This window comes from Podarcis bocagei (genome assembly GCF_964188305.1).
Source record: "Podarcis bocagei genome assembly, chromosome: 12".
Taxonomy (NCBI): Eukaryota; Metazoa; Chordata; class Lepidosauria; order Squamata; family Lacertidae; genus Podarcis; species Podarcis bocagei.
In genome coordinates this window covers 37,998,934-38,023,640 of record NC_138137.1, presented here as the reverse complement: position 1 = coordinate 38,023,640, position 24,707 = coordinate 37,998,934, and the positions used below count along the sequence as shown (strand labels likewise).

The 24,707-nt window shown below is 41.3% G+C and overlaps 1 protein-coding gene across 1 annotated transcript in view; it reads right to left on the bottom strand.

Annotated features, from left to right (window-relative positions):
- Window positions 1–2,769: 2,769 nt before the first annotated feature.
- The window catches only part of MALRD1 (MAM and LDL receptor class A domain containing 1), a 233,336-nt gene continuing 211,398 nt past the window's right edge, over window positions 2,770–24,707 (bottom strand). The window contains exons 38-43 of the mRNA XM_081163119.1: window positions 22,741–22,823; window positions 22,552–22,648; window positions 12,906–12,969; window positions 8,997–9,062; window positions 6,141–6,237; window positions 2,770–4,643 (exon numbers count right to left, since the gene is read on the bottom strand). Of these exons, the coding sequence (XP_081019245.1) occupies window positions 6,154–6,237; window positions 8,997–9,062; window positions 12,906–12,969; window positions 22,552–22,648; window positions 22,741–22,823 (394 nt within the window). The 3' untranslated portion in view covers window positions 2,770–4,643; window positions 6,141–6,153. The remainder of the gene's footprint in view (window positions 4,644–6,140; window positions 6,238–8,996; window positions 9,063–12,905; window positions 12,970–22,551; window positions 22,649–22,740; window positions 22,824–24,707) is intronic.

The window sequence follows — 24,707 nt, the reverse complement described above, 5'->3', positions numbered from 1 at the left end:
TCCCTCTGTGCACCAGGGACTGATGGTGGAGGGAGCTGCTGCAGGTTCATCCCGGTGCCCCGCAGGGCCAGGGCCGATGCGCCTTCCTTTTCAACATTGTGATGTATCACTATAGCATGATGTTTAGCTGATGATACATCGCAATGTTGAAAAGCTGATATTGCCAAGTCTTATTCAACATATGCCCCTCAGGCAAGCCCAGTGGACATAGTGAGGGGGCAGTATTCTCCACAATTACAGTGGTACCTCGGGTTAAGTACTTAATTCATTCCGGAGGTCCGTTCTTAACCTGAAGCACCACTTTAGCTAATGGGGCCTCCTGCTGCCGCCGCGCCGCTGGAGCATGATTTCTGTTCTCATCCTGAAGCAAAGTTCTTAACCCAAGGTACTATTTCTGAAGCATATGTAACCCGAGGTACCACTGTATTCCTCCCAAACCTGTTGCCATACCAAAATTGGAAGAGCATGAATTAAAGGAGAGGAAGTAAGAGTGAATATATGCCAACTATTAATTAGGAGTAACAAGAAACACCGTAAAGGAAAAGAAATAAGGAAATAAATAATAAATATGCACTTCTCATTGTTCATTAAATAAAGCAACAGTAGAAGTCGATAGAATCAGTGGCAAACACACATGTCCTAGGCAAATGGAACAGGAACATGAGTGAGATTGGTGAAACCAACGAGTATGATGAGAGATAACCAGGACCAAAGCCACAAAGGCATTTAAAAGTGAATCAAAAAAGTTTTATGTTCAATCCAATAAGAAAGAGGGAGCTAATGCAAAGCTGCAGATAAAGGAAAAGAGCAACCAAACTGAAAAGAAAGGAAACTTCAATAAGCAGAAGAAATCACAACAGGTATTAAAGGCTGCAGAGAAGAGGGAAACCATGTTAATGAACATTACAATAACAGGAGGTCCATGGGCCTCTGTCATGAACTGGCAGAATGATGGGGAGGAAGAAGAGGAGAAAGTAGATCCTGATGAGGGTTGTAGCTGGGCCTGGGACACACCGGGGCAAGCAGGGGATGGGGAAGGAAGTACTCACAGGGTGACAGAGGATGGCGAGGGGATGGGGGTCAGTGAACAGGAAGCAGAGGCGCCCCTGTCCCCACAAACATGGCAGGCTCTGAGGCGTGGGGAGCAGCAGGATGGCTGAGGCAGGCTGTGGCAGGCAATGGCCCACAGCCAAGCTCCTTAGTTGGCCAGGTGAGGCACACTAGCTCTGGGAGGAGGTGTGTGATTCCTCAGCTGGAGTCGGCTTGAAACAAGTGAGGGTCACATGCCTTGTCAAGCCCAGATGCTGCAATCAGTACAAATGGGAAGCAGAGCCGAGATGCTGTGTCTGTTCAGCTGCCCATGTGGATGGACATTGACTTGGGTGCTCCTGGACCTCTATGGGACTGTGCTTCGGGTTTGACTCTGGACTAGGTTTGTTATATTTTGCAGAGCAAAAAAGGGGACACTATGACAGCCATTCAAAGCAAGTAAATGGAATTTGCCTCAAATTTTACCCCTGAAAAAGAGGACGTGACCTGGGGGGGGGAAGGCACATGGGAACCCTACTCTGGACTGTATCCTGACTGCTAGATTTCAGACTTGGCTACTTGGATTGACCCTGGACTGTGTTTCCTGACCTTTGAACTTTAGCCTTTGCTTGCATGGATTGACACCCCCCCCCGACTTTGAACTTTGAACTTGGTAGGCTGAGTAGGCCAGGGGCTCAGTACAGCCTCTGGACAACTGGAGCCTAGTTTAAACTGACCCAAGCATTGCTGAATGCCTAGATCAGGGTAAATATATATTTAGGTCCAAACTGTTCAGTTACGAAGCTTGGATCTGAGGAGCAACTGATATCACCACACTGACAAATGATTTGTTTCTACTGTAGCAAGGCTCTTCTCGTAAATTGATTCAAATATGGTTTATATTTCAGTAAAATGTAAACAGTTGTCATCTGTTGGTTGTTTTTTTTAAAAAAAAATACCATTTCCTCACCGTTAAAATATTCAGTCCCAAAGCATTTAGAAACTTACACCATATTCCAAAGAAAAGGTTAGGAGGAAGACAGCATGTCCCAAATGAGATTATACTGTTCTTTTCTCAAAATCTGACTTCATTAGTTCAACTGCCACTACAAAGATTTAACTTGTATGAAATATTTTTATATGCCACATCTCTTAAGGACTTTGTAACTTAGAGACATTTCTTTAAAAAAGAGAGTGAGTTTATGGACTGCTTTTCATAAATTAGCAATAAATTTATTTATTTAAAAGAATTGTAGTTTAAATACAGCCACCAGGGCTGCAACACATTTTCTTCACACAGACCAACAAAATTTCTTTTTATGGACATTGAAGAATACAAAATTTATCCTATGTAGGAACAGGATCTACAACCAGAGGGTAGATCTACCACCTCAAGATGGACTTTGCTTTTTGAGGGTTATAACCAACTATATGCATATCCCTATAAAGACTTATGGATCAGGCTTCTTCATTAGTCTGAGCAACCAAGAGACTTGCTGTCGCGGCCTGCCTTTTCCTCTCCCGTCCAGGAACGAGGCCCTGCTGTATTTTCTTTCTGAGCACCCTGAAAGAGACATTTTCCTCATTGCACTGAATTTTCTTTGTCCCTCTCAGAATGTGTGGATCCTGTCATCTGTGTGTGAGCTAACAGCCAGATAGCTTACCTGATTCATGTACAGAAATTGTTTTCATGTTATCATACATCTTGGCCATTAGCAGTTCAGAAAGCCGGAGCTGAAATTGAATTATGCTGTCATTTGACAAGTTCAAAACAAAAATGTCAGGCAAGGGGCAAATATTAAGCTCATGTGTGTTTCATATGCAAGTGAGCTGCAGCCTTTTGTTCTTTCTGAGAGATGAGGAAATGTGTGCCTGGTATATGTAGATTTTTTTGTGGATTTGCATTCCCTACCCCCTTTCTCCTCTGTTATATCTGTGTGTTTTTTTCTGGCAGCCCAAAGAGAAAAAAGTTGCTTTTTCGGAGAGCCGGAAGGCCTTGAGTCTAGTGAGAGACTTGCTCAATTTGCTTGACATCTTTTCATTAATTACAACAGAAATTGGATCAGGGCCTAAGTGGCCACCTAAATGGCTTTATAATGCATTGGGACATGGGAGAAAAGTGAAAATGGTTGTAGAAACTATATCTCCTAATTTTCCTAAACTGTTATATATGTCCATTTGCTAACTTAGGCTGCCTAATCATTTCCTCCTTGCACAGAAGACTTGAGACAGCAGAAACAGATAGTTCATCATCAGAATGGACCACACAGCTTGCAAAATACACTGAGGGCAGCAACACCAGCGTTGGCTGTTCATCATCATCATAATCATTTGTACAGCACTTTCAAAATATTTCACATTCATTATGTATCTGGTTCCAATCCATCGGAATCCTGGAAGCCATGACTCAGGTTTGGGGCAAGTTCTCTTTGGTGAGAGAACAGCAGCGATTGGAGAAGGTAATAAACAAGAAATGAAACATACACACAAATGTTCATAGGGCAGATGAAGAAGTAATGCACTGAGGTATAAAAATAAAATGCGATCAGTACAACTGAAACAGTAGTAGCACCAAAAGAGGGAGAGGAGGAAGCACAGTAAAAACACATACCCCCAAACACCAAATACACAATAGGAAAGGCACAAGACCAAGATAAGGAAGGTAACTCAAGAGAGAATGAGACAGAACTGCAGGTAGGATTGGACTGAGGCAAAGGATGGGTCCTTCGCTGGAGAAGAGGCAAAAGGCTTCAGTGGACTCTGTCCACTGGCATCCAGTAGGAGGCATCATTCCTATGATTAATGTCACCCAGCAATCTCAGGTAAAGCATAATTTTCAAATTTATTATGTGCTAACGTCAATAGCACTCGGTGTCTCAAATCTTGCTCTAACTTTTGCTGGGAAGGGGAAATCAGTATGCAGTTCATGGTTTTGATACACAAGCCGATAACAACAAATCTTGTGGCAGCATTGTATTTTTTCTTTTCAATTCTTTGGCATATGCCTCAAAAGAAAACACAAGGCAGGATCCAGACAATTGCAAGTACAGTGCTGCTCGGACAATGAAGTATTTCCACCTTCCTAGTGTACCCCACTGTATCTTCCTTAGATCAGGAGACCTTTCATGATGGCATAGGATGCAACACGGGGGGTTGCCACTGCATATACAAGGTGGGTGGTGGAAATCAGAGGCCTCCTCTTGCGCAAGCTAAACTGCCTTTCACTCACAGAAAGAGCTCTCTGGATCACAGCCATTGTGGTGGCTAACTTCAAATGAAGAGACTCCTCAATAATCAGTGTCTCCTTGGCCTTCTAGAAATACTGCAATGGCTGTTTACCTAATTGAGGTTTCATGTACATGAGCAGTGAACACCAAGGTAAGATTTTGTCTGAAAATCCATTTGGATGGGCACTCTGCTTGTTGGAAGCTGGTCATGCACAGGATGGCGCTGGCAATGCCTCTGAGAAGAGAATGTTCACACTGGAACAGAGAAGCTTGCTGGCACCCTTCTTGGTTTGAAGGCAGAGGAGAGACTGACTTTCTTAAATAACAGTGGTCCATTTCTAAGGAGATTGCTTCCATTGGACTGTCAAGGATGAGGCAGTTGTCATTCTGGAAATATAAATGCATCTTTTGTTCTTTGTGCAATAAGTGTATTGAACAATGATTGCAGGATGGGAGAGATGAAAGCAGTAAAGCACCTATTATATTTCTTTCTTTCTTAAAAAGATGCTATCTAAATGCAAAAACTGAAGATGATTTCAGGTAAAAGTCCCACCTTGCTGCAGGGCTAGTCCAGAAGAATGACAGATCTCATTTCCTGTGACAGGAAACAGCTATAAAAATAGCACTTTCAAAAAAAAAAATCCATTCAATTTCTGTATTCAGTTGAATAGTTATATATAGGAATCTATTTTTTAAGTTGTGTATCTGTGTGGTGCACAGCATCCAGCAGTAACATTGCTTAATTGGGTTGAGTAATACAATTATTATTATTATTATTATTATTATTATTCACACAATTCAACCTTTGCTCACATTGTGGGGAATATGCCCAAAGAGTAAAGACAGCTGCCAAATAACTGAGGGTGGTTTAAACCAGGGATGGCTAACCTGTTGTCTTTCAGATGTTGTTGAACAAGAACTCCCAAAATTCCTGTCCATTGGAAATGCTTGTTGGGTCTGATGGACACTGGAGTCTGACTTAAACATCCAGAGGGCCACAGGTTATCTACCCTTGATTTAAATATGTCTAGAATTCCAAGCAAATCTTACTTATTCATTTATAACCTCCCCTCCCCTCACCCAACATAGAACTCAAGGTGGTGTATGCAATGTTCTCCTTCCCCCTTTTATTCTCACAACCACCCTGTAGATCTTGGGAAAGTTGATTGGCCACTATCTTTGTAAGCAATCAAATCACACTGATCATATGCTCTGCAGAGCTTCCAGCTTCAGTTCACCATTATCCCTTGCATTGCAACAACTAAAACAGGGGATGAGATTGCATGGAGGTTGTGGCTGTGTTTGATTCGCTAATGGGTCATGGGTCTGACAAAGTGAAACAAAATATGTGAGTTTTCTTTCAAGTAAACCCGTTGCATTTACAGCTTACACACAGGAAAAGTACCTCAATCTAAGAATGAGTCGGTTATAATCTCTTGGATTTCACTGAAGGTTGAGACAAATGCAACCTTTCAAGTTCTAGAATTTAACATTATGAACAAGTTTGAGTCACTGTTTTTCAATAAAAGCAGAGAGAGAAAAGGCATGCCAAGAAAAGCCCAAACCCTGCTTTTGATTAAGTGAAACTTTTATTTATTAATCAACTGGAATTTGAACTGTTCAACCATGTAGTCAGTTGAAAACTAAAGTTACCAAGAGTGTTCCTTGCCAACATAAATATCACGTACGGCTATGCTTTCCCATGTGGGTGGATGCTATTTTGAATGAAGTGTTATTTGGAGAAGGTAATTATTCTAATATGAAAAATCATTCCATTTTCATTCAAGTGACTAATGCTATGCCATCATTCAATTTGATTTTAGAAACAGAAAAACATCATGGCAAATGAATCTGCATAAAGTTTCTGTCTTGTTTTATACCCACTTCCAGAGACATCTCATAGCGTCTGCTCTTTTCCTGTAGTTGTGCCATATAGGGGGTTGGCAAAGGAAGCAGCCATGATGTCATTACTGCGAAACAGCTGAAAGAAGGGAGGAATAAGAAGTTATTTCAAAACAAAGTGTCAAATTGCAATAAAGTATAATGACAGCAAATGAGATTTCTAAATAAAATGAAAACTAATTTCAGAAGAGAAGTTCATATACGTAAGTTACTGCCAAGAATGGGGAAATATGTTGATTTCAGTTTCTCATTTCTCCACATTTGCGCATCAGCTTGTAATTGGCTCCCAGTACGTTTCCGAGCACAATTCAAAGTGTTGGTGCTGACCTGAAGGAGCGTCTCCACCCCCATCGTTCTGCCTGATTATTATTATCATCAGGAGGGATGGGAGGTCAGGACTCTGCAGGGAAGTTGATGGGACTTATAGATGCCAACTCCCTGGGGCCCTGGGTGCCCGAGCACCCACAAAATTCCCCATGAAGGGGTTGGGTACCCACAAATTTCAGTGCTAGGGCTGTACACGCTGCACGACACCCACGGCCCTGGGCACCCATGATCCCAGGGCCAAGTTGGCACTCCTGATGGGACTACTATATTGACTCTGCTAGTGCATTTATGCAGCCCCAGCCTCATTGACACCTCCCTCTCCCAGTAAATGGCAGTGATAGCATTTCAAGGAGGCTATTCTTGTGGCTCTTGGTCACCAGGGAAACTGCCACCAGGAATTGCCTCAATAATCTTTCCCCTGCTACCCACAGCCTCTATATCTTTTTCATTACCCTGTTGTGTAAGCCACCAATTTGCATGTAGGAAGTACACATGCGAGGATTATCCAATTCATTTGAACACCAAGGCTACTCCACACAGGCAATGACAAGCATGTACAAGAGTGAACTGAATACAGAGCTGGGTTGTAAACCTGGAAGCACAGACTGATTATGATATGATAATGTTTCATTTCAGTCTTTTATATAGTTACAAAACTTGACATTCTTGCTAATTAGCGCAACCAAGCAGAAGGTCCCAGGATCAATCCACATTCAGGTAGGAAAGAAGTGTCTGAAACCCTGGAAAGCACTGCTAGACAGTGTTGACAATACTGAGCTTCCCATGTTCCTAAATGCAAAAGAGGACAAGTCTCCCCCATCCAAAATAGGTATGTAGAAGAGGGATCTTTTTCCAGCAGGTGTAGTTTATGGAACTGAAATTCTCTCTTCTACACTACTGTTAAAGGTGCAGAAGCCCTCTCCTGTTTTGCACCCTATAGCTGATGTGGCTGATGGGACATGGTTCTGTATCATATTTTCTAAATCTTTAATAAGATTATTGATAGATTTTATTTTATTTTATTTGGTACTTAAATGGATGTGGAAGAAAAGCCACACTGTGCATATTTACTCAGCATACAAGAAGATGAATGTCAACCTCCAGGCAATGCACTCTTGTGTTTTAGTCATTGCAGACTGTTTCTAAAGCAACTGCCTTGCTGATAAGGGTAAGGTTGCCTGCTGTACAGCTTTGAGAGGAGTAATGGAGGATTGCATAGCTGAACTGAGCATCCTGTGGTGAAGCTTCTGGGCTTGGGCTGCCAGGCTCCATGTGGGGAAACTCGAGGATTATGGAAAAAGAAGAATGCAGCCATCACTCGATTTTTGGAAGATTCTGGAATTTATTTGTGATCTTACCAAATGCTTGCTATATTTGATAAGAAACACATGATATCATCCTTTTAAAAAGACACAAGGTCAGATCCAGGCTACGTTTGCTGCATGTTTCAGTGAGTTTCAGTGGGAACTATGTACGGTACAACTATCACTTTCAACCGGTTGTTGCAAAATGTGGTGGTATCAACTCTGCTACTGAAGATCGAAGAATGAGGCAAATATAAAAGTCCATACCCAGATACTCATGATGCAGAACTGTGCTTTGCAAATCAGCCTGGCCAGGCTAGCTAAGTGCAGAGCCATTCATGCACAATGGTGACCCAAGGGCTGAGACATAGGGGGCCATTGGCAATGCAAGAGAACTGTCCTTCCCCACGCCTGGCTCTGAGGAGTAGACAGAGACAGGAGAATTGGCAGGTTGCCAGGGTGACGTGTGTGTGTGATGTCACAAAAAAATGTCATTTTTGAAATCTAAAGATGTCCTGGGCACAAGAAGGAGAAAGTAGGCAGAATTCTATGCAGTGCAGACTGAGAGGCACAACTGATTGCTGCTTTGGATGCCAAGCTAGCTGAAGCTACAAGAGGGGCAAGATATAATGTTCTGCACCCCCTATACTGAACACTTTAGGTTTAAATATTTGTAAAATAAACCATATTTCTTAAGTCATGACAGTGTCTGTCCCATCTTGACTCCCAATGGAAACATGACTCTGGGTAAGTGCCTGGAACACCATGGAATCTTGCTCCCGCTTGGGAGGGATTGGGAATGGCACGCACCCTTCGTAACACTGTTCTACATTAATAAACTTTTTCTTTTGCATGAGCAGCTTAGACATATGCAGGTACTCAATACAAGAAGTGCGCCAAGGTGAACAAAGTTTGACCGGGTCAGAACCTCTAGAACCCATATTTAAATCCATTGAAAATGGATTCCTGCTCCATCCTTACATATGAACCACTTTCTTAGCAAAGTAGCTGATGAAACCAAACTACTGTATTAGTATTCTTGTAACAATTAGCAAATGTACACAAGGCTTTTATATGCAGCCCTGAGCAGTTTCAGAAGGATGAACTCCTCATCTACCGGTCATGGATTGGAATCATTTTAACAATTCATTCTAGGGCACATAATTCTTTCAGAGAGCATTTTTAAAAGAACACTATTCACACCTACCTCCTGCTGTGCCTGCCACGGAGAAACACTGATCTGAACTCCCAGTGAGGCAGCATACTCTGTAGACTACAAAAGAGACAGGCATTAGCTTCGGGCCAACCTTTTTCAACAGTGAACAAAACAACAGTAATAGTGCCAACTCTATCAGTCCTAAAGCTTGCAGCTTAAAAAAAATAAAATAAAATACTCATATCATAAGCTGCCTAGGGAACCTGGTGTTATTTTTAGGAGAGTGCTAGCAAAGCCTCTTGGACTGCTGCGTGGGTCTGGTAAACTTTCTGAATGCACATATTGCTAAAACCAGAAGAGCCAATGGCAATACATTGACATACCGGTAATTGGTCTTCTGCTCATTAGGACAGAAAATGGAAGGGAGATTTTAGTGTCCCAATCCTAAGACAAGCTGCAGTAGCAGGTAAGAAGTGAAGTTCCCCAAGGATCTCCATTGGCACCAGGAATTCTTAACTTGTCCATAAGTGACCTGAAGTTAGTGGTGGCCATGTTTGCAGATGACAACAAATAATGCAGGGGCAAACAAAAAAGGACTGCAAAGAGCTGGCAACTGTGGTTCAGTGTAGGTAAGTGTAACGTAATGGACATTGGGGCAAATAACCTTGACTCCACAAATATGCTAGTGTCCAACAGCTGTGGAAGCAAGGTGAATTCCATGCTAGGGGTCATTAAGAAAGGGACAGAAAATTAAAAAATAAGAATATTGTGATGCCTTTATGAAAATCTATGGTGTGACCACACTTGCAATACTGTATACAGTTCAGGCCACCAAACCTTGAAAGGATGCTGCCACGGAGCTGGCAAGAAGGAAAACTAAAATAACTGAAGGGTCTCAGCAGCTCAAATACAAGTAAATAATTTTTAGGTTTTTTAGACATAGAGGGTAAGTGGAAACATGATAGAGGCTTATACAATTATGTCTGGTGTGAAGAGGTTTTGTCTTTCTCTCATAATACTGCGAGTTGGGGTCATACAATGAAGCTGAATTTTAGAAGATTCAAGACATAAAAGTTGTACACAGCACACAGTTAAACTAGGGAACCTGCTTCACAGAATCGTAGAGTTGGAATGGATCTCAAAGGCCATCTAGTTCAACCCCCTGAAATGCAGGAATCTGACAGATGGCCACCCAACCTCTGCTTGAAAACCTCCAAGGAAGGAGAGTCCATAGAATGTGGTGGTGGCCACCAACTTAAGTGGCGTTAAAAGGAGATTAGGCAAATTAAATGGCTCCTAGTCATGATGGCTATATGCCACCTCCAGGATTAAAGGCAGGATGCCTGACTATCAGTTGCTGGAGGAGCAACAGCAGGAGATGGGTATTGACCTCATGTCCTGGTTGAGGGTTTCCATTAGGTACCTACTTAGCCAAAGCAGAGACATCACCTTGCGAACAAAGTTATAGTTAAATCTATGGTTTTCCCAGTAGTGATGTATGGAAGTGAGAGCTGGACCATAAAGAAGGCTGATCACCGAAGAATTGATGCTTTTGAATTATGGTGCTGGAGGAGACTCTTGAGAGTCCCATGGACTGCAAGAAGATCAAGCCTATCCATTCTGAAGGAAACTAGCCCTGAGTGCTCACTGGAAGGACAGATCCTGAAGCTGAGGCTCCAATACTTTGGCCACCTCATGAGAAGAGAAGACTCCCTGGAAAAGACCCTGATGTTGGGAAAGATGGAGGGCACAAGGAGAAGGGGAAGACAGGATGAGATGGTTGGACAGTGTTCTCGAAGCTACCAGCATGAGTTTGACCAAACTGTGAGAGGCAGTGGAAGACAGGAGTGCCTGGCGTGCTCTGGTCCATGGGGTCACGAAGAGTCGGACATGACTAAACGACTAAACAACAATAACAATAACCTACTTAGCCACTGTGGGAAACAGGATCCTGGACTATATAGGTGTTTTTGATCTGCAGGGTTCCTCTTATGCTCTTAGAACAGGGTGCTTATAATGGGGCATTTTAACAGCTATGGCAATGCTATGTCACAAAACATGCTTCCGGGCTGGCTATGCTCTGCTATTGGACAATCATTACAGGCAGTTACCATGTCAAAAATCCTTAGAGTCACAATGTCTGATTTGTCAATTGCTCATTAGAAATGCAGTTACATTTTTAATTCAGTGATCAGGTTCCTTACAATACATGCACCACAGATGCAGAGAAAGAGAGGGAGAGGGAGAGGTGCTCTTTGAGTCCCATTAAACAAGGGCATAATTTTGAAGAAGCTAAGCATACTTAGATACTAATGAAATAAATGGTTCAGGCAGCCCAACCTATGCATGTTCACTTAGAAGTTCCACTTTGCACAATGAGACTTATTTTCCAAAAAAAGGTGCACAGAATTGAACTCCCAGTTCAGTTCTTAAATCACACTAATTTTAATGAAACTTCTTCTAGATCGGCCTGAGTAACTTTCAAATATTTAAGGAAAATGAAAGGAATTCAATCAGAGCACCTTAGGCTATCTTAATTTGCACTGAAAAGATAGCTTCTGATTCTGACATCGTCATGCTTCTATTTTTCAACCTGCCACTAAATGTATCCTGCCTGGATCTGTTTGAACAAACATAAGAGCGCAGAGATGAAATTGGAAGGACTGCAATGAGTGTATTTCTAACACAGACACAGACCTCTTACAAGTGAATGACAAAATTGCAACTGAATCAATCTACTGTAATCTAAAATCAGATGTGAGGAGGCTTTTACTGAAAGTAAGTGACACATCATGGTTAATTTTACTTAAGAGACGAGCAAAATCTTATCACATATTCATGAAAAGACAAAGGAAGTTTTGTTTGTCACTGCAATCCTGCACTGCAGTGCTGATCAGAGCATGGCAGAGAAGATGCAATAAACTTAATTTGCTTCTTGATTCCAAATAGTTCTAGATAAAGTCCATTTCATTAGTTTTTAATAAATAGAGTTAATAACTATCACAAGTGGTTGCAAAGTAATTGTAAATACAGTCAGAGGAACATCATAGAGATTTAATGCAGAGCAAAGTTTCTGGCCCATAGTGTTGTTTGGTGTTTGCCTCTATTTTTAGAAAGCACGAAGGCGATATGCACCAAATAGGTTCCTAATTCCATTTGTAGGGTTTTTATAACAACAATAAGTTCTTTGCCACTAGCAAATGCGATTCGGGAAGCTCAAGCCAAAGAGTAAATTTTCCGCTACATTTGGTTTGCTCTCAGTACAATTTTGCTGCTGTACATATTTTGACACCTTGGTGACAGGATTAAAAAGAAGGCTGCACACAGCATTTCATGTTTCCGGAATTTCAGAGGAGTTGCACGAGTATCACAGGTGGAGTGAAGGAAATACTAGTCTTCTATGGATGCAACCCATCAAGCGCTACAGTTATACAATTGCCATATTTTGCAAATCAATGCATCCAAAAATGCCATACCAGGTGAGATGATTTTATCCAGTGTTGTCTGCTCTGCTTTACAGTAGTTCCACAAGATTTCACTCCAAGGACTTTACTTACCATCTACTTTGTTTAATTGAAGACGCCAAAGATTGAACCTGCAAAGCATGTGTGATACCACTGCTACCCCCAGCTTCAGAGAGAATATGAACAGAAACTCACGCTGGCGTCTCCTGGATTTACCAGCCTTCGGCAAAAATAATAACTGTGGCAGCAGAGGTATTCCTAGCACTGAATTGCCTTCAGAGTAGAGTTTACCAGCGGGCTGAGAATAACGTTGCAACAGGAATCTGTTCACAACTGCCAGTAAGAAATGTCATAGTTTTGAAACGCTTGTATTCTCCATTTAAATACCTTCACTGAGGGATCCTCTCATTTCATTTGATGGACAATATACTGGGAAAACAATTGTAGGTTTATTCTATCCATTTCCACATGTGTAGGAAAGGCTGCTTCCACCCACCTTTACACTCCGTGCCTCATAAAGTGGGTTGTCAAATGCAGTTTTGAGGATCTCTTCCTGTTTCCTATAAAAAGACACAATGTCAAAGGCTACTGCATGTTGAGACTATTTTAGGTTACGAAGATGACAGGAGTCAAAGGGGAAACAAGGACCAAAATAAATTCAGATAAAATGATACCCTAGTAATTAGAATTATGCCATGGGAAATACAATAAAAATGGCTTCTTTTCCATCAAAGTACTAAATTAAATGGACTTTCCAATCTTAGATCCTCCCCTGGAGGGGCAAAGAAGATTTTCATTGCATTCTAAATACCATTTGATGCAATTTGTGACCAAAAGGGTCACAATTTGAATATCACCATCATCATCTGAGCAAAACAATTTAATCCAAAACCTGTAATTCCCAAAGAAACATTCCAATGGAACAGAAAAATATCCCAGCTGCCCACAAAGGTCTTTCAAGTTGTTCATCTGAATCAAATCCGAGGTATCGTTTTTAACTGCAAACCTTCTGCAAAAAAAAAAAAAACCTGAGCCTGGTATTGGACCCTCTAAAGTTTCCCATATAAAAGAAAGCTCTATTTCTGCTACAGCTGCCAAAGTAATGATTAATTCTTGAAAGATTACAGTATATTCTTTTACATAACTACACAAGAAAATCAATGGATAAAAAGGGTATAGCTATTCCAAAAATATCCCAAATAATGTGGGAAATTCCCCCTCAGTCTTTTGTTTTTTTCATGTCTCTCCCCCCACACCCTGCCAATATTATGGAGAGCTGCATTTAGCCTTATATGTCTCCAACAAAAATTACTTAGGCTAATATGAATTTTGTGTTGTTTTGCCAGACTTATATATCATTTTAAAATGTTTCTCACAAATTAGTAGCAATGGTCAGAATTCATTCCTTAATATTCTCTTACATTTTTGCTGTTATAGCAAAGTCTTTGCTCTGTTTTCCAGCACAGAAATCCTTCCCCAATAAATACGTTATAGATCTGACCTAAGAATGTGTGGTCTACTCATTGCAAGAGGGGCAGAGAGAGGGTGGGCAAGAGCTTCAAAGCAGACTAAACAGGATTTGCAAAAAGGGTTTAATAGCCTATATTCCACACTATATTGCTGCTTAATTCTGAGAGTGTTTTTAACTCTGCTTGGAGCGCTCTCCTGCTTGAAAGTGTGCAAACACCCATGTTCTAATTCTAGGCATCCAGACGATTCTTTTGTTCATTACCCACATGTGGATCAAATCTATTTTCCCCTCCACAATATCTACATTAGAAAAAATGATGCATGGGGAAAGGAATAGCCACCTGTCTTTTAGCTCCATGGTCCTGATGAAATTCACCAACACCCTTCTCTGGTGCTGCTGGTTTCTAAAGAATTGTAAAGAGGTGGCAGATTGCTGATGTCTTTTATGGCCTGGCCTTCAGGGCCAGCTGCTCATTATCAGAATCTTTAAAACAAAGCAGCTTCTTACTACTGAAACGAGTGTAATTTAGAACACCCTCCACCCCAATCCACACTTCTTCTTTTTTAAAAAAAGAAATCAGCTATGTTAGCAAAGGCAGTAACAAGCTCCCTAGTCGGAAAAGTAATAATCCATGTGTTGCTAGAAACCATCAATTGTGTGCAGAAATGGCTTGCTTGCTTTAACATTGTGGTTCCGACAAACAGCGGTTGAGTCAAAGTCACTTCAGTTAATTACATGGCTAGGACTCTAAAACCACATACCCCAACATTGTCCCACTGACCTTAAGGAGCCTTTTATTTGCAAAGCCGTTTCAGCTGCCTTTGCCATTAAGTGCACTGATTTAAATATTTTACCTGGACAGCCAAGTCTTAGGCTGCAACCCAGTGCACATGTACTGGGGAGTAAAATCCACGGAACACAGAGTAACCTCCATCCCAGTCAACTATATAGGATTGCGTTCCTAGACTATCATGATGTAGAGGTTTCACATACTACAGGCAACTCGCTGTTTGTGCAGGGGTTGTGTTCTGGGTCATTGTATGCTTCAGTGGTCAGGCAGAAGCCCGTTCTGCCCCTGTTCCACCCCTGTTCCTCCCGCTTCCATAGCTGAAATGACATGCACAAAATGATCACCATCTGTATTAGTACATTTGGGGTAAGTGGGTATGTATATGTATGCATGTATGTACGTATGCAATGCTTTTTTCTAAAAAAAATGTTTAGGGGTACTCTCATTTTCCTACTCATATTGAAATACTGCCCCTCAATGAGGGGGCAGTTTAGGGATATGTGTACCCCTGTGTCTCCCCTAGAAAAAAGCACTGTATGTATGTATGTATCTGTCTATCAATCCATCCACGTTTGCCTCCAGTCTACTGAAGTTGACTAGAGACACATACCCTTCTCAACCATTACATCCTAGACCCATTCCCACCCCCACCACCACTGAAGATTTGTGTCAGCAATTTTACTTGCTATTTTTTTTAAAAGAAAAAAACAAGAAGGCTCTTCTAAAAAGTCCCAAAGAGTAATTTGAGCTAATCTCATTCTTATAATGTTTACTTGTTGTCTGACATGATACAGACATTCCCCTTATTGGAAATAATAGCTCATGGTTAAAGTAATCAGCAATCTAGCCTTCGCAAGGTCTCACAATTATGAAGCTGTGTTGCCACTTTATAGCAAGAAGGAGAAAGCCAACCCACGGCCTGCAACTTGTCCAAAGTAATCAGAAAATAGGCCAGAATATTATACTCATTCATACTATCGTACTTTGTCTATGAAAGGAAAACAGAAAATAGTTCCAACTTAGCAAGGCTAGAGAGAAAAAGCAGGGATCAATTTGAAGTTTGGGGAGAAAATGCTGGTGGCCTGGATTTCTGGAGAAAACAAATGTTTAGTGAAAGAGTTCAGTCAGTTTTAAAAATAGTAACCAAAAATACTGTTGAGAGGAAAACTTAAATCATATTGGATTGCCAATGTAGAACACATGGAGAACTGGTTTTTTTGTGTCTCACCCCAAACTTATAATATATAGAGTTACAAAAAATTATTATGCAACATGCATTTCACAGCAGATATCTCATCCTTACCAACCAAAGTTTGAGACAGGCAATACAGATCACAAAAAAATTAATCAAGGCTTAAAGAACTCCTAGAATAGCAATAAGCATTTGGGTGCCCTCTTATTGCTATTATTTTCTTTTACAATATCTCCACTCTTCCTTTTGTCCCAAGTCCTCAATGCAACTTGAGCCACAGCTCTGTGGAAGTCACTGTTCCAAATGACAATCCCATATGACTGGGGGGCTGCGTCTGACTGGGCAATCACTTAAGCCAGGACTGATTGAAAGGATCTTTCCCATTGAAACAACAGTCATCAATAGAGTAGCATAATTCAGCTGCCCTCTTCAGCCAGATTGCATAGTTTCGTGAAAAAAGGGTTCCCATGTGGCTGCAGCTACATTTAAAGAGAACCCTGGAGAGTTTTCTGCAAGATGTGTTGCTATTTACACAAGGAGGGACAAAATCCACACTATCCCAAGGCCTGTCACATTTCTATGCCCCTGTTTTCCACGTGCAAAATTCTGTTTCTCATTAATGCTTTGACCTGAGTGGTATGGACTGATGTCTCAAGTGATCCCTAACATTTTGCATTGTCCCAACCATCCCCTTGCTGCCTCAGAGCATAGTTTCAGGTGACCACATTCAAATTCAAGAAGAGGAAGAGTCATAGCTCTTGATAAAAGCACAAATGTTGCATAGAATTTTTTAATTTTGGGTATTTTAACTTTTGTATGTTTCAAAGTATGGTTGTGATTTTTTAATTGATTTTACTGTTTTTTGTAAGCTGATCCAAGTTCTGCTGATCCATTTTCCATTTGAATCTGGGACTACGCTTCCCAAAGACCCTAATTTTGGTCTTGGAGTAATTCACAATGAGCTCTTCCCACTTGCAATACCTGCTGAAAGCTGTACGCAGATTGTTAAGACCTAATCGGGAGAGTAATAGTAGCAACACATCGGCATACAGCAGGCAAGATATCTTCCTATTACCAATTGATGGGGAGGGGGATTGCACCTGTGTTAGCTGTGGCACCATATCATTTATATAAAAGTTTAAAAGTGTGGGAGCCAATATGCAGCCTTGTTTCACGCCTCTTAATGTCCTGAATGCTTCCGAGAGACCTCCCTTTAAGCCCACTCTGACTCGTGTTTCAATACCACTATACAGTTCAAGAATTAATAATAATGGTTGTGGGTCTATATTAGCATTTGAGAATTTCTCCCACAGTCTGTTACGATTGATTGAGTTGAAAGCAGCAGATAGGTCAATGAAGGGAGCAAACAGGTTACATTAGCTTTGATTGATATATTTGTTAATAATATGAGACAGTGTAAAGCACTGGTCAGTAGTGCTATATAGTGTGGACATTATGGAACTGGATGGTCCAATGGCTTGACTCAGCATAAGGCAGATTCCTGTGTTCCTAACCTAGTGTACAATTCCTTTGTGCACAAGGATTCAGCCCCTCCATTGATGTGAATCAGGATCCTACATCTTGCTGCACACAGATCTCTGCACCAGGTTGCTCATGTAGGAGGACAAAGTAGGAAAAAGCTTGCTGTCATCTGAGATATGGAGAAGCCAGCCCCTACTCCATCTCACCTTCACTTGAGATGTCGCCTAATAAGCAAGAAAAACCCTTTGAAGTGTGTGGGGGGGGATGCCAACCAACCTATGAAATAAACTGACCCCTCAGATACAAACTTTCAAAGGTGCACAAAAGGTTCCATAAATATAACTAACATGCTCTTTTATCAGTGCAAAGTTCTGCTGTGCACAATTTGAGCTGGGGAAAAAGGAATCTTATTTATTCCATTTATTCCATTCAGCTGATGAAACATGGGTCAAGATAGACTCCAGTCAAGTCAAGTGGCGCTTTTGTTGATTGGCTCAGAAATCCTGTACCATTATATTTCTTGCTTGATTAGGCTCTTAATACATAGCCAGGTCCACCTCCTTCTACACTTCACTTCTTCTTCAGGCACTTTCTGCCCTTTTACATCATTTTCTACTGGGGGTCTCCGTATCGCTCATTATTGCCACTCCCAACTCCATCTCAAAGGACAAATGGTTTTGTTGTTTGCTTCTGAATAGCAAAAGAACATTCTATGCCGTTTCTTTGCATTCTGTCACACACATAGTCACAAACATATAATATGTGTCAAGGCATGTCCTTTGGGGAAAAGACTCAGGGGACTATGAATTAAAGCTCTCTTAGCTAGATGGTGAAGCAGATTTCTAGCTGACAATAAATGATTTTGAAGAAACTATAAATAGATAAAAGTGATTATTCAGAGAAGAGGATAATATGTGCTTTCTCCTTCCTACCTGGAAGTAAGATATTGTTACTCATTTATAACCTGCTATGCTCTTCATAGCTTCGAATTCAATTTGGATAAAAAGAGTAAATCAGGGGTGCACTGCAATCTGTTTAAAACTAAGTGGGAGTCAAAATATGTGAATACAGATGGAACCACAACACATGGGAATTGAAGCTTTGGGCGTGTATTTTTTTCTTACATAAGATATAATTAACTTTATAATGATTTCCAACACACTCTGGAGCCTTTTCCTTCTAAAGAAGACACAAAGATGGAAGGAATGGTGTCAGAAAGCAAGCCAGCACTGTAACTGACAGGCCCATCTGCCAACAGACTAAAGCCTGGGGTGCCCAGCACAAAATCTGATGGGTCTACTTGTCTGAAATTTGGCAAGCTTCATTCTCTCAGAAGAGGCTAGCGTACCTGCAAATTTAATCCAGTTGTGTTTAAAAACTGTAAAAGGTAGAGGCACATTGCAATTTCCCCATTTAAATCAATGGCCTGCTCCTGTTATGGCTTAAGTTCTCCAGATCAGAGTAATTTATCCAGCAGAAGAACAATGTGCATTTAGAGAGATGGTTCATTAGATTCATAGCCATTGGCTTCAATGATTGATGCAGCTAAGTTGGATAAAATATCTTTGTTTTGGCATCTTTAGTTTAGGGGAAGGCCTTTGGCTCAGTTAACTGGCATCATGCCTTGCATGCAAAAGGTATCAGGTTGACTCCCCAGTGTCACCATGTAGGGCTGGGAAAGACTATTTCCTGAAACCCTGGAGAGCTGCTGTCAGTCAGTGTTAACAGTATTGAGTTAGATGGATTGAGTTGGTGTAAGGCAACTTTGCATGATCTGGACGAAGTTGGTGGCACTCACCGTAATTCCCATTGAAATAATTGATAAAACTTAGTCACGAGTTAGCTTAAATCTCACTGATTTTAATACAAAAGAAGAGCAACTAGTTTAGCCTTGATCCACCCCACTGCATTTAATTCAAGCTTGAAATAAAATGAAAAGAGGATGGACACAAATATTTTCCTCCTACACACCAATCAGCTGAAAGACATTAAAGTCCTTTACCCTCATTCAGTCAAATGAGGACAGCCGCCAATGAAAGAGGTAAACAGCTGCTGACTGCTAGCTATTTTCTAGTCCTTTGCTCCAAAACGAAATCTCTAGAGTTTAGACATCATTAATATGCAAAGCCTTGATATTCTAACCAGTTAGGAATTTCTGAACAAAAAGTTTGTTCACAGTGTTAACCCGAAGCAACAGGGTTACTCCTATATCTGCTTTTCATTGAGACAAAGACATGTCCTTCTGCCAAGCCACAGGGTTGGCTGTTGTTGAGTTACATCCAGGAAGAGTTCCAGTCCTGCAAATGACTTTTCCAGATGACTGACTGAAAACTTGGCATTTCACAAAAAAAGAAGCTAATGTGAAGCTTTCTTGGAAGCTACACTCTTACCAGGTGTAATGAAGAATATTTAGCACGGCAAGTGTCAAACCTGTATGAAATGGTAGTTCAACATAAAACAACAGTTCAGCCTCTTTGCCAACCACTATAGCCTGATTCTTTCAAAAACATACTTTAGGGTCATATAAGCCTGTAGGTCAGGGGTAAAGAACCTGTGGAACCCCAGATGCAGCTGGACTACAACACCCATGATTCCCGACCATTGGCCATGCTGGCTGGGGCTGACAGGAGTTGCAGTCCAGCAAAAGCTGGAAGGTCACAAGTTTCCCACCCCTGCTGTAAGTTTATCTCACTTCCAGGGCTTTCTTCAGCCAGAACATGCCTGAACTCAGTTCCAGCACCTCTCAGGTAGGCACCATTGCCATTATAAGCAAGCAAGGGAGGTGTTCCTGGTGAGTTCTGGCACCTCTTTTTCTAGAAAAATAGCACTGCTCACTTCTGAATAGGGCATTCACATTAGCAATACATTTGAAGGATTAGTTGCAACTGCTGAATCTGAAACAGACTACAATAAGGTCTTCCTTTTACTGTGTACCTGTATCCAGAGGTTATCCTATGTTCTGCGGCACTTCTTAAGCCTTCCACCTGGTCTGTCCTAACCACCAACGTCAACCCACAGCACCCTTCAAGACAGCTGTCCACCACCCAGCCCAGCACAATCCCTTCTGTATTGCATATTGCATGAATTTATCTCCGTACAATTTGCTTTTCATCATATAACTTTCACTTTTCTCATATGTTGCTCCATTAATCACTTTTTCTTCAAGGGGTGCAATAACTATAGACTAGACTTTCACAAAGCTTTATCTTAATTGACTTTTTCACCAGTAAAATACATGAAGTGGAATTGGAATATGGACACACAACACTTTTACATGAATTTGTCCTCTGGCACGAAGCCTTGAAGCTGAATTTCCTAGGTCAGATGTTCCTCCCGGGTAAATGACAGTGCTATGTTCGCCAGCCAGTTGCCTCAAGCCATCAGAGCACTATCATGTGCATAGATTTATTTGGGTTTCTGTCAGTTATAAATTTTGCTGAGCTGGATGTTCTGAGGCACAGAAGAAACTTCAAAGGAAATAATTTCTGAAATTATCAATACAGCTGGTCCTACACACTTGGAATTTATATTTTGACATCATGGAGGTCAAGAGTCCTTTGCAAGTTTAATTCTATTTAGCAAGTAACCTCCTTGGTGATGATGACACTCCATATCCTTGTCTGATACACACCCTCTGATACACACTTCTCTCACCAACATCAACTCACAGAAGCCCTATTCCATAGTTCCTATTGTTCCCCAGCCCCCCACCATAAATGAGGGGGGGGGAGAGAATTCGGAATAAGATAAAGGAAGAAATATCCTGGTATTTTCCCCTGCAGTATAATCCCATACTCCCAAAAGGCATTGCTGCACAATAAATGCACCTGTACTTTATCAAGCACTGATAAAAACATGCTCAAGTTGTCACAGCAGCACATATTTCCATACCTCTTGAAGCTCAATGTTTTATTTATTTATTATTTTCACACTTATATCACACCTTTCTTCCAAGGAGCTCCAAGTTGTGCATACAACTCCCCCTCTTCCCATTTTATCCCCACAACAACTCAGAGGTAAATTAGGCTGAGAGACTGAGGCACATTTTTGACTGATTATGCAGAAAGGATATAACCTAAGGTAGGCGTATAGAGGGGGAAAATTTCAAAAAGGAAACTAAAACAGAGTAGGACAGAACAGATGACCTGCAATGACCATACCTTCCCCAAGCAGGTGTGAATACATAAAACTGCCTCATGTCGAAACAGATCATGTTGGTCCAGTATTGTGTACTCTGAGTGGGAGTTGTTCGCCAGTGTCTTAGTCTTTCCCAGTTGGGCCACCTAAGATCTTTTCAGCTAGCGATACAGAAGATTGAACCTTGAAACATATGCATGTGCCCAGCTTTGAAACACTCTCCGATTACTAGCATAAGCAAAGCTGACTGCGAGATCCATCTGGCATGCAGACTGCTCACAGACTCAATTCAGCACACACTGGCATGGCTTGAGAGTAAAGCAGAGCAAATTTCAGGCAGTGCTCTGGGAATATATAGAAGTCTGAAGTTGCTCCAGCAAGGAACAAGCTGAAACTGAGTCCTTCTGCAGCAGTAATTGCTAGCAGTCCAATTGCTAGCAGCATCTGTGCTGCAAGATGCTGCTTTATTGAAAGGGGCCAGCCCTTCTCCAGTTATCTCCTACTCCTGTAGAGGAGCCCCAGGTCTTCCTGAGCCTTTTGCAGTGGAGTCCTCTTGAGTCTTTTGAATACCTCTTGGGTGGTACACCCTTTGTAACTCTCTCAGACCTACATATGAGGTGCTGATCCTCTTTGCTCACTGGTTCAGTCTCAGGACTCTTTGGAGAACCAGTTCCAATAGTAAACAGTGGTTCATCCTTCATTTGTGAAGGCCTAGCCATTGTGTGGTTCGTTTGCTGCTTGATTTGCCTTTGGAAAGGTTTCGCAAAATGCCACAACTATCCCTTGAAACTGCCCCTAAAATCAATGTTGCTGAATTTCTACGAGCATAGGGCTTTAATGTGTCTTTAAAACCACTCGTGCTCAAGCAATCAAGTTTCAACTTATTCCCCTTTGACCCTTCTACCCACTTGAAGTTGTCTAGGGTTGAAAAACTTTTGTAGTATTCTTGTTGGTGCACAGCCCTGAGGCAAGATTAAAAAGCTGAACTAAGAAAATGGGCTGCTATTCCCTCTGCTTTGTTCCACACCGGGGCCTGATTTTCTTTGTACACAATGAAAGACTTCACTTACGTTCTTGGCAATTTCCTCTTTGAAAGGATGCATGAAACAGCGACTGCAATTTCAATCAACAGGAAAGCTAATCCAATCCCTAGCCCAGTCCAAGTATCTGCAGAGACAAGCAAGGGAATGAGATAAATAAGCAAAGAAACGTATCCACAAAATTGCCTGAAGATATTTTATTGATTTGACTGGACTCACCATTTTGCAGGGAACCAGAAGATGGAGTCGGAGGAGACTTAGCCTCCATGTGGCAACGGTTTCCCTTCCACTCCTTTTCACATCTGGTGATGACGGGTGGGGAGGATTGTGGTCAGACATGAAAAAATAAATATTAAATCTGCACCATAACATATAATGTGGCACAAACAGAGCCTAGTACTTAAAACATGAGGAATAAGTTCAATAATGCAACTGAATTGAGCAATACATAATCTGTCAATGTCCATGTAAATGTGTGAATAAGATTTGCTTGGAATCTAGCTCAGAATTAACATGTGCATCTTAAATGTCCAGAACAAACTGGAAGGACAGGAAAGCAGAACACGATAGCATTCATCACCATAGCCAGTTCCATGGACCTATTTGGGAGCTAATGGAGAAAATATTTTGTTTACTAATTAAAAGAACAAATCTTGTTTCTCTTTTTGTTTTACTTCCCCTTCCAGGAAACATTAGGGTTTTAATTTTTTTTGCCAAATTGCCACTCCAAAATTAGGCAGCAAATTATACCAATTTAAACACCCCACAGTTTATACCTAAGTATTTGCATCTTCCCTTACTGCTGTGCTGACAGTGTCCTGGCAACCTGTGCTAATACAAACACCCTGTGTTGTGATTTCACACTACAGTGGTACCTCTACTTATGAACTGAATTCGTTCTGGAGGTCCGTTCTTAACCTGAAACTGTTCTTAACTAGAGGCGTGCTTTTTCTAATGGGGTCTCTTGCTGCTGCTGCACCGCCAGCACACAATTTCCATTCTCATCCTGGGGCAAAGTTCTCAACTCGAGGTAACTCTTTCAGGTTAGCGGAGTTTGTAACCTGAAGCATTTGTAACCTGAGGTGTTTGTAACTCGAGGTACCACAGTATTAGTAAAGAGGCTCTAGTCCTACAGATGCTTTTCAGTCTTGACTGAAAAGTAACCAACCACCATATTGCAAGCCCCAAAGTCTCTTATTTAGGGCATTGCTGGTTGTAATGCTCACTTTTCTCTAAATCCACTGCCTTTTTAAAGCTAGGTAAGGTGAAGATGCTCTTAACTGTTTACTCCTTTGACCAAATATATGGTACTCTGCTCGTTTTGGATGGGGTTGCATGTCCCAAAGTACTTAGCTCGAGGGTGCTTTTAGACCTGGCCCTTATCTTGGATGCATGTGACACAGGAAAGCCTTTTACTAACTGAAACTGAAACTGGTGCTTCAATTATGGCCCCCTTTGGACAGAAACAGCTTGGTCACAGTCCATGCCCTACTAACATCCAGTTCAGACTACTGCAATATTTTGCATGTGAAGCTGCCTTTGAAGACTACTCAGAAACTTTGGTTAATGTAGAATGTGGAGCAAGCTTTCCTGTCTGGTACTAGCATCATGGAATATATCTTTCCAATACTGAAAGAATTTCATGGGCTTCCTATTTGTTTCCAGGCATAATTCAAAGCACTGATATCAACCTCATAGCCTTTTGTACAGTAGCCTGGGGTTTGCGTATCAGAAAAACTGCTAAATGATGTTGCCTGGGTATTAAGGTCTTCAGAAATAAGTAAGAGGACAACAGATCTTTAAAAATAAATAAATAAATAAATGGAAGACAATCCCACTATTATGTATCTAGTCTTAAAGGAAAGAGCGAGTTTCTTTGAATGAGGAAAAAACGTCAATGCACAGATTAAAGATGAAGCAAGCAAAAGACAAAAAGCTGCAGTTCTGGAAAGATGGAAACTGGCAAGGGAAGCAATGAAATTAGATCTCAGGAGATTGGGTGGAACAGTGATGAAATCAGGGAAAGAATCAGAGCGAGAGAGGCAAAAGAGAGAGAGAGGGAAGATGTAGAGGGGAAAACAACAATGAAAAAACGAGAAAATATAGATCTGTGATTTTTTTTTTTTAAGCCATATGATTACTCTTCTAGATAACCATTTCAAATAGGCAGCACACCTGCAATTGTT